The 11340-nt window shown below is 30.2% G+C and overlaps 1 protein-coding gene across 1 annotated transcript; it reads right to left on the bottom strand.

Moving 5' to 3' along the window:
• Positions 1 to 8464: 8464 nt before the first annotated feature.
• LOC145053989 (uncharacterized) lies at positions 8465 to 10993 on the bottom strand. The gene is made up of 3 exons (XM_079002123.1): positions 10686 to 10993; positions 8795 to 10602; positions 8465 to 8696 (listed from the first exon to the last, which is right to left on the bottom strand). The coding sequence occupies exons 1-3, from the start codon at positions 10864 to 10866 to the stop codon at positions 8640 to 8642; spliced, it is 2046 nt and encodes a 681-aa protein (XP_078858249.1). The 5' UTR covers positions 10867 to 10993; the 3' UTR covers positions 8465 to 8639.
• Positions 10994 to 11340: the final 347 nt, after the last annotated feature.

Raw genomic sequence — 11340 nt, 5'->3', positions numbered from 1 at the left:
TCAACAACACTGCTCTAAATACAGCCTTGAATACACAGTTTTTGTTCTAGATTGGTGTATTTATTGTTTTACCCATGATTTTGGGTTTCATCTTACACTGACATGCTTAAGGGTATGTTCGTCTATTTGCATGTAGATTGTTGTTTACATAAATATACTTTTGAGTTTGAGCTTTGTATTGTTCTTTACACTTTCTCTATATTTCCATATTGACTAAAAACTAATTTGTTTTTTCTTAATGCTTTTAGATTAGGTCTTTGAGTTCTGTCCACAAAAGCTTTGAGAGGTTCCCTGAAGCATTCATGGATAATCTCCACATTCCTCTTTCTAATAGGTTTTTTCGATCTCTTTCTATAACATGATTTATTGAATTCTATTTTCTATTATATTAATATTTAATTTTACTTTGCAGGAATTATCTTAAGGTAATTAATCAGTTTCTTGTAAAAGAGAAGTTTGATGCTGCTAGATATTAACCCTTCTAGAATTAGATTGTAAAGAATCTTAGAAAAGAAGATTATGTTAGTAATTTGTGAGTTTTTTTACTTCTATTACATGACTCTTATTAGGTGAAATATTACAATTTTACCATCATATTTTGATGTATTTTGTTATTTTCTACGTATTAACGATTTAATTATCCATTTTATTTTATATTAAAGATAAAAATTATATATACATAAGTAGCTTAAATTATAGATTCTCATATTTAATGACACAAAATGTGACATAAAATATATTTTAAATATTTTTTTGTATGGTGACAAATAGAAACATGCCATTAAAATCATAAAATATGTAACCAAAATTTGAAAAAAAATTATTGAATCACATGAGCTTTTAGTGACACAAAATATGTGCCACAAAAAACGTTTTTTTCTATTGTGACAAATAAATAAGTGTCACATACTATATTTTTATTGTGGCAAATAAAAGTGTCACTAAAATATTAAAATGTGTAACTAAAACTAGCATGAATTCTTCAATAATACAAGCGTTCAATGGCATAAAATATGTGCCACAAAAAACTTTTCTTATATTGCGACAAACAAAAAAGTGCCACTAAAAGCCTAAAAAACTGCAGCGGCAAAAACAAAAAGTGTCACTAAAGGGTTTTAGTGGAAGCGTTTTTAGTGGCACTTATTATATGTGTCGCAGATTCTTTAAGATGCCTTTAGCGGCATTTTTTTTGGTTTTTAGTGACACTTCTTGTGTGCCATTAAATGACATATTTTGTGTAGTATAATTAATTAACCAATATTAACTATACCCAATCGCCACCAAAATACATTAACCAATCATAATGGTAATGGTTCGGTTTTGACCAATAACCGAACCAAACCGCCTCATACACACCCCTAATTCACATATGAATGAAACATGTATTAGTTTTCCTCACAAGTAATATTTATATACGAATAACACATTTATCATAATTTTGTTACAATTCATTTGTTATTCATATATGAATAAGTAGTTAAATTTTCAAAAAACTATGTCTTTTATTAACATAATACTTAATCATATATAAATAACAAATTTTTTATAAATGTTTTATTTATATATAAATATAACATATGATGACAACTAATACACGTTTTATTCATATATAAATATAACATGTGACGAAAGATGATGTAAAAAATATATTTGAGGTAAGAAAATTTATTACGTGTTATATTCATATATGAACCACACTTAAACTGTAAAAAAATCAAGCATACGTTTTACTCATAAGTGAATAACGAATGTACTATAATAAAAATCTGATGCATTTTTATTCACTTATAAATAACGACAGCTGAAAATCTAAAAAAATAAAATTTTTATTTTATCTTAAAACTATATCAATATTGATGTCTATTAATAGAGAATAAAAAATTATAAATTTTGATATATTTAAAATCATTTAGCTTTCTAAAAATATAAATAAAAAAAACAAAAATATATATGTTTTTGTGTATATTAAGGTAATGATTAGCATAGTTTAAGGAAACATGTTTGGTTAAAAAACACATATGTATCCGTTATTTATTTCCGCCGATACAATTAAGTGTTTTGCGACAAAATAAATGTGTAACTTACAAAATAAATGTGGGTGGCAAGAAACAACAGAGTATTTAAACAAATAAGGATGTGCCCTACAAAAGTGGTGGATGAAGTGATTTCCCAAACGTATACTTGGTTCAAATATAAAACTGAAGGTATGAAAGCTAGATGGATCGAGTGGAGCATATAAATTTTGTGTATTCTAATTTAATCTTGTATTGCTCATGATCTAGCTTCTTGCTAATCATGTAGACGTTAGTATATATAAAATATTTGTTGTTTCCAAAAAAGAGAATAATTTATCAATTCTTAACCTTTTTTTCTCAATTGAACTCTCCTCCTTTATTAATATTAATATTAATATTAATAATTTTAAATTTATTTTTTATTAAGATAAAAAAACTACAAAAATATAATATAAATAACATTATAAAAAATAAAATTTCAAATAAAAATTTAGCAATTTTTTATTAAATTAGTAAAACCTCTTTAAATTTTTTTTCTACATAAATATTAGTCGTAACGAAATAATAAAATTTATATTTTTTGTTAGTTATATGAAACTTTAGTTATTAATTATTTTTTTCACGTGTAACATAAACCACAAATAAACTAATTTTATTTTGGATAATTGAATTGTTTAGTTTAAATATATAAAGTTAGCGATTAAATATAGATTCTAAATTTATTTTTATAAAATTATATTTAAAAATATAATCTTTTCGGTAAAACTTTTTAAGATATAACATGTCTTTTAAGATTAAATAAATAAATATAATAATCATCATTAATGTTTCTTTTAAATATATTAATATAGTAACTAATATTTTTATCATTACTTTTTTGTTAGTTTTTTATTTCAAAAAAAGAAGCAAAAATAATTGTATACAGTAAAAAAATATAATATTTAAGAAAAAAGGTGATTGTTTAGTATATTATTAAATATAAATAATTATGATATTTAAATAATTTGAAATGTTGTCAAACCATTTTATATGACAATTTTTTTTAATAAATATATTAATATTAAAATATATTATAAAAAAAAAAAAAAAAAAAAAAAAAAAAAAAAAAAAACAACAATATGAGGATAGAGATCTAAAAGAACCTAAAAAACCTCATATGAATTTAAACGGGTTGATGAATTTGGAATTTAAAACGTTATCTCTAATATTAATAAAAATCCTATTAGATTTTTTTTTCTTTCCCTTCTTGATTGGTCACAATAAAAAAAGGACAACAAAATTATATCTCATATATCCCATTCTTGATGCTTACCAAGAAAAAAATAACGTCTCTTGCAACAGGAAATAAAAAATAAAAAATAAATAAATAAATAAAAAATAAATAAAAAAATAAAAAAGCTTTCTTTATTCTTTTATTTTTGTACTGCAATAACAAAAAGAAAATTATATTCTCGATTAATATATAAAGGTAAGAGAAAGAGATGAAAAAAAATGTGTTACTATTCAGACACCCTATAATAGGGATGAGTTATAAAACCGAAAAACCGGACCGGAACAACCAGAAAATGTTTAAACGGTCCGAGTATTGGGTTCCAAATTTAGTCTTATCCGGGTTCCGGGTATTTCGGGTACGGGTCCAAAGGGTCCGGGTATTCCGGGTAAAAAAGCCAGAACCGGTTTTTGGAACCGGATATGTAAAAAAACCGGAACCGGGTTTAATGGACCGGAACCGATTTTTGTACGTTTTATAAAGTTTTTATATATGAAATATAAATAAATGTAAAAAAAGATTATAAGTTGATGAGTATTTTATCATCATCTATATAAGTTTTAAAAAATGAATATACTAGGAATATATTTTTGGTATAGAAATTTGTATAAAAAATAGTGTCGGTTAAAGATGAAATATTATTTATACAATTTTGATCTAAAGAAAATGGATATAGGATTGGAGATGGTTGTTTATCATAATCTCAATTTGCATATGAGCTCTCATAATAATAATAATAATAATAATAATAATAATAATAATAATAATAAAGAGAAAACATTGAAGTAATGGAAAACTCACAGATATGAAGCATGACATTCATCTAACAAAATCTCAGTCTATCTCTCATTCCCCTCTCACGTGAACTTTATTTGTAAGAACCATAACTTATATGTAATATTAATATTAAATAAATGGTTATAAGTTTGGTTTTATATGTTAAACAATGGTTTAATTAAAAAGGGTGATTTCGTTATTTGTAGAAAATTTTGAAAAATTGGCTTATGGTGTTTTATTCGAGTGAATTTGACTATATAATAGTATATTTGATCAAAAAGAGTGAAATCGAAAGTTTTATTATTTTTAGTATCAACTTGTTTTATTGGCTTAATGGGTTAAAGTTCTATAAGCTTTTAGCCTATTTACGGTGGATCTTTTACAAAATGTTATATATTCATTTTGTTGTTTAATTATTCTAACTAGTTTTTTAATTAGAACCTCTAATCATGTTACAATTAACTCATCCCTACGAACATACAGTATATTTCACAATCACATAACTAAAAACTCATATTTCACAGTAATATTAAACCAACTTTGTTATATCACGTTACTTTTTAAAAAAATAAATCAATGTCGTCAATAACCTAAATGTAATTTTTTGTTTATTAATTTTTTTTATAACGGTTGAAAGATTATGCGATTGAGGTAATTACAAATAATAATAATAATAATAATAATAATAATAATAATAAACCGGGTTTTCCGGTTCTAAACCTATTTTACCCGGCTCCACCTTACCCACTTTTTTATTTCCGGGTTTTTCGGTTCTAGACTCACTTTACCCGGTACCGTACCCGGAACCGGTTCCTATATACCGGTCCGGTTTCCGGTTCTAAAAAATCTCGTTAAACGGTTCCGGGTTTTCCGGGTCCGGGTCCATCCGGTCCGGGTTTGGACCCACTTTCATTCCTACCCTATAAAGACCTTTATCAAAAGTCAACCTATAGTAATTACTTATAATCATCTTTTTCATAAAACAATACAATTTCAATCAATAGAAATACCTTAAAAATTATATAGGGTGTCTAAATGATAAAATGAGATGTCTTTTTGGCCGACTCCTAAAAAAATGAAAGAAAAAGAAACTTAATTTGTTTTGGAAAACAATGTAATCAAAACAATTTATTAATAGAAATGATTACCTAATAACTATATAGTAGGCTGGTGTTTAATATAATGGTGTGTAAAAAAATCCCCTTCGAATTTTTCTGTCAACATTAAAATGTTTATTTTATCCATTTAGGTATGACAGTTCAAAAATAATCATAGGAAAATATCAGTGAGGGTGATGCCTCGTGGACCCCGCAAAGGGGATGTAGCCCCTTGAGCCGTCATTTGGTCGTATTAAGATTAAACTCGTTTTACACAAGCTTACTTCTTAACTTGTAAATAAAATCAAGAATTCAACGATATTTGATAATCTGTAAATTCCAATATACTAAAATGACATGGTTATATTAAAATCACCAACAAACCTTCCCCATTTTAGTGTAACCATGAATATATACAAACAATAATTAGAATTGATCAAATTTATGCATACATGAAAAAATACATTTTCATATTATTACATAGTCCAAATATTCAAGAATCAAGAGTATTATAAGAATTGAACCCTTCAACCCATTTGTTTAAATATACCGTCTACTTACAAATATCCTAACACTATTATTAAGCGAAGTATCCCAATCCATTATGAATTGTATAAAAGCCAAGTTTCAACATCTTGAAACCCGACTACACTTCACGATCATATATGTAATTCATTTCCTGATGTATGTGCTTATATTTTATCGAAGGAATTATTAATAATATACATTCAACCTTCCCACTTCCCACTGTAGGTTTGAACACACTAACTTGGGATGATATAATGTGTGTTCCAATCCTTAAGTGTGAGTTTTACTCGTTGAATCCAACTTCTAATGTCATATTAGAGGGGAATTAAGTGTGTCAACATTAACGAATTAAATAGACTTTAGATTTATCGCTATCATAGACTTGTTCACTAAGTCTCGAACCTGAACTTTAGTCAAATGGTCCGCCAAATTTTGTTGTGAACTCACAAACATCATCGAATCACACCATTCATGATTAAATCCCCAATCATGATATGTCTAAACCTCCCAAATCACACCAAATTCTGTTGCGACCTCATAAACATCATCGAAATTGCACCATTCATGATTAAATCCCCAAATGTCTAGACCTTCCATTGTACACTTTGTTATAAGTCTTAGCCCAACACTAACACAATGAAATCTTATAAACCAAATCCCGTAGCCATTTGGCCTTTTTACCGGCTATGGCTAACATACCAAATGCATATTCCATTATTGAGTTTGTTATGCATGTTTGCTTATTAGATACTCGTAAAATAGCACATCCCCCCAAGCAAGAATACTCAACCAGTTGTATAAGAATGATCTTCAATATGGGTTATCCAACATGCATTTGAATATTCTACTAAAACCGGAGGATATTGTAGATAACATCGTCTATAATTCATGGTTCCCTTTAAGTAGTTTAACACTCTTTGAATTGCTTGCCATTATTGAGTACTAAGAATGCTAGTATTCAATGCAACCTCCCAACCGTATAAATGATGTCAGGGCAAGTGTTTGTCATGTCATACATCAGGCAGCCTATCATTTCAAATTATTCTAATTATTATATTTCCTTGGTTTTATTTGGCATTAACTTCACGTTGGGATCCATATGAGTTCTCACGGGAGAACACTCACTATAATTAAACTTTTCGAGAATTTTCTCAACATAGTGTGTTTACGTTATATCAATACCCTTGTTAACCTGTTTAATCCTATTACCAAAGGTCACTTCATCCTCCCCCATGTCCTTCATGAAAAACTTGATGAAATTGTTTGGGTGCTTGTTCCATACTGTACAATGATTTGACAAGTTTACATTCTGTATGCTCATTATCGCATAACAAAACCTTCCGATTGTTTCAAGTACACTTCTTTATTCTAGATCAAGACAACAATAATTGTGGTTTGTAAGGTTGTTGCTTATGATATGGATTGGAGCGAATATCCATTTTGTGAAGATTATGGGACCTCAAATAACAAAGACAATCGAAGGCCTTTAGGAAAAGGTAGTCAGGAGAGAGATTAAAGAGACACTCGGATGGAGAACGATTTTCAGAAATAAAAGAGGGAATTTGGTTTGAGGTATACTACATTTTCAAAGGCAGAGTGCCAAAAACACTAAAGAGCCCGTAATCGATTAGTAGAGTGAGATCGACGTTCAACCACAATGACCCATGTTTGAAAAGTTTTATAAGCATCATATTTTTAGGCAACAAGGTAGATCCACATATATTTTAGAAAAATGATCAACAAATAAGACAATGTAACAATGAGGATATAATGGGAGAAGGTCCGCAAACAACACAAAACGGTCTAGAAAAGTTTTTCTTTTAAAGAAAAACTCATATCTTTTTTTAAAGGACATGTCCTACAATATTAGTATATTTTTGTACTTTCCTCCCAACCTAGCCTACCCACTCCCATATCAGCTCTACGTTAGTTTTTATTGTTATTATTTTTTTCCATCTTTCTTAATACACAACACACAGAAACCTTATTTTAACTCATAGTTTGTTGCCCATTTGTCATCTCACTCATTGTACGATGACAATTAAAATTTTATTTGTTGTTTGAAAAAAAAATCAATTCACTCAATTAAAAATCACAAAACAACGAAGATAAAAGTCCTAAAGCACATCGTAAGAGAGAGAGAGAGAGAGAGAGAGGCCTGAGAAACATCTCATCACTCCCAACCCCCTAGGAGAGAGTGGTCACGATTCCGATCAGACGATCACCCTAAGAGATGCAACAGTTGACTATTCCTTCACGAGAAAGAAAGTAGAATGAAATTGAAAGTAGAAATATACTTAGAAATTTTTTGAATAAAACAAACACATCTGTTGAGTTGAAAGATTTGGCCCATATATGTTGATACTGTTTATCCATAAAATCTTGAATCTTAGAAAAATCCTTTAAATTGAATTTTGAATCCTTTTTTTACACTACCTTTTTAATAATAGGCCATCAAAAAATGGATATGCTTTAAACAAATATTTCACTAAACCACAATTGTGTGCCAAGATCGAATTTTGAATCCTTCTTGTACACTACTTTTTTATTAGGCCATCAAAATGGATATGCTTTAAATAAATATTTCACTATATATACTTTTTTAATAGGCCATGTAATTAATTCCGTTGATGGTTATGCTTTAAAAACAGATGTTCACTAAACCACGCAATTAAACTTTCTTTGATCAAACATATCCAAAAAGTTTGATTTGTTAAAGATTATGATTATTGTGTCAACCACAACCAGGAGAGTACTGAAAATGCAGCAAAAACCAATAACTCAAAGAGAAATATGAATTAGAAGCAGAATTCCAAAGAATCGACTAATGATTTCAATCCAACATGACTCTAAACCTACAATACGCAATCAATCTAAGACTTATGTTAGAAATCAATCCCAGCACACGAAGATTGGTGCAACAATTGATGATGATCATCATGAAGATGTGACTTAGTTTTTCACCAGTCTGCTGGATCTTCTGATTGGTGTCAGAATCACTTCATCTCTCTACAAAACCAAACAAAAACAAGATTAATAAGTATTATAAAATAAACATAATCCAATAATCCAGTATGTGCTTATAAATTGGAATTCTCAATACTCACATGCTTAATGGGAATTTTTTCAAACGTAGTGAAGCTCCCATAAGAAGCAGAACCCATAGAGAATTCTGATGAAGAAGCCAAAGAGTCTCTTTTGTTGTTGATAGGTTTCTTCTTGTAACCCTTCTGAATGCTAGACTCTGAAGAACACGAGCTTTCTTCTTGCAACTCTTTATCATTATCTGCATCAAGCTTAGTAACACGTGCAGTGGCAATTGTACCACTAGATTTCCTTTTAATCATGTAAAAAATAGCTGCCATGGCAACTATCACCATGGAAAAACCAGTCATATAGATTGGGTTGACTGATCTGGTCAACGAAGTGGTCAAAGTTTCTGATGCAGCACTAGTATCTGCTAAACTAGACTCGATTTCAAGATCATTCACAGCCATTTCTGATTTGCTCACAGAAAGTGAAGCTATTTCACTCGACCCATCTTCAAGATTCAAACTTTTCTCCAAAATAACATCATTGGGTTGAATCTCTTTTGGGTCTTCCATCAAAATCTCATCTTGTACATCAACTTCCATTTCTTCATACGCTTCTTCTTCCACCATCTCAAAGTTTTCCTCCATTTCTTCCTCAAATTCTTGAATTTCTTCAAAAATTTCAACATCTGCATAATCTGCCACGATTTGCCATTCTTCTTGGATGGGAGAAGGGGTCAAGTTAAAGAACTGTATGGAGCTGTGGGTTGAACTAAAATGGGATAACTGGCCGGAGAGGTAAGAAACGAAAATGTTTGACCACTGCTCAAGACTTTCAACAAAACCATCTAATGAAACTTTAACAGATGCAGCCAACTTCAAAGATTCATCATAAATCTCCGAGAAGCTTACATCCTTATAGATTGGCAAATCCATGGGTGGTGAATCAGTAAAAGAAACTGAAAAACAGGCAACCAGGAACATCACAGAAATGCACAATATAGTCTTTGATCTTGTGAAAAACCTTGGTTTTGATGCTGTTTTTAGCTTGGAATCAGACTGTTTTTCTTCAGAAATGATTTTAGACAAATTGTCTGATGACCCATGGCGTAGATCTTCTAATTTCTCTTCTTCCTCTTCCACTTTTGCTTCTTTTTCTTCTTCTTCGTCGTCGTCTTTTAGCTTTGCTTCTTCTTCCTCCTCCTCTTTTTGTTTTGCTTCCTCTTTTTCGGTGTCTGATGAAGTATCAGAAAGATTAAAGTCATCTTCAAGACCAATAACAGCATCTTCTCCATAACCATCATTCCCATCGACTTTGTTTAGTAAAAGTTCAATTCTTGGGTTTGGTTTGTAACGAAGAAACTGAGGTCTAGGGGAAAGAAAATTCTTTTTTGGATCATATGGAGGAAGATGGTCGGCATCAAAAGGGGCAATGATAGGTGAAGTTTGTGGAGAACAACAGAAAGGTCTAATCTTTACCAAATCAAACTCTTCAGTAACATCAGTTGCATCATCGATCGAAACGAAAGTTACCTTACGAACAGGAGGAGATTCAAGAACAACTTCTTTTTGTTCAAGGGTTACCGATTCATTTGAATCCTCTTCAGTCATGGTAGGTTGATCCAACGGTGTTGCTTCAGATTTCATTACGAAATCTTTGTCCAAGAACTGGATCGAAGTTCTTACTACCTCATTCTTTTCACCAAGAACTTTCTTTCTTGGTGATGGAGTGAACTTTGAAGCAGCTGAGATCGTTGGTGCCATGAAACCCTTTTCATATGATCTAGCAGGTGAACGAACTATATCTTTGTGATTCTCTTTTCCATCCTGAAACATCGAACTACCAGTGCTTTTGCGAAGTACTGAACCTCTTTTCGTATGATCTAACAACATAAAAAAACTAAAAATCAAAAACCCAATTTACAGAACAAAAACTCAAAATCATGAAATCAAAGATCGTTTATACCTGTTGTAGCAGGGGTGTTTGCAGGGGTAGGTGGATTTACGCTTCTAGGGTTTACCACAGCATTGGGTCTGGTAAAAGGGTTGCCACTGAAGCTCCTTCTGGTGGTCGTATTTGTCTCCGAATTTCTGAAACCCCTTGCTGAAAGTGGCGAAGGAGATCTGTTTGATGCGAAATTCGCCATTAACGTATATGAATCTTGTCCAATTTGGGAGAGAAGAAAAATGAGTACAGATTGCTGGAGAAAGAAATCTTGATTTTAGGAGTAAATTTGAATTAATTTGAGTTTGTAACGTAAACAGGGGTGAGAATTTGAAGAACTTTAAAGGTGTTTTAATTTTGACCGTTGGGATTTAAAATGATTGTTTATTATAAATTGAAATGGAAAAGGGGATGTAGCCGTTGGGTTTTAGCTTTTCTATTTGTTCAGTTCTTGCGTTGGTTGTGCGTTCTTTAAAGAGTCAATGGAGTGAAAATGGCAACCGGTAAGGTGAAAATCGCAAGCGGTAATTACCCCGTTAGGGTAATTTTTTAAAAATCTTTTTATTTACTTATTTTTTGTTTTGCTTATTTTTATTATTGGAAATTTAAGTAAGCTAATTATCTAACCGTTATATCATAAATGGATTTTTGAGATGAAAATATTTTTTTTAGTTTT

Source organism: Lactuca serriola, chromosome 5, assembly GCF_051521515.1.
Source record: "Lactuca serriola cultivar US96UC23 chromosome 5, Lser_US96UC23_V15, whole genome shotgun sequence".
In the NCBI taxonomy this organism is placed as follows: domain Eukaryota; kingdom Viridiplantae; phylum Streptophyta; class Magnoliopsida; order Asterales; family Asteraceae; genus Lactuca; species Lactuca serriola.
This window is presented reverse-complemented; position numbering and strand designations above follow the sequence as displayed.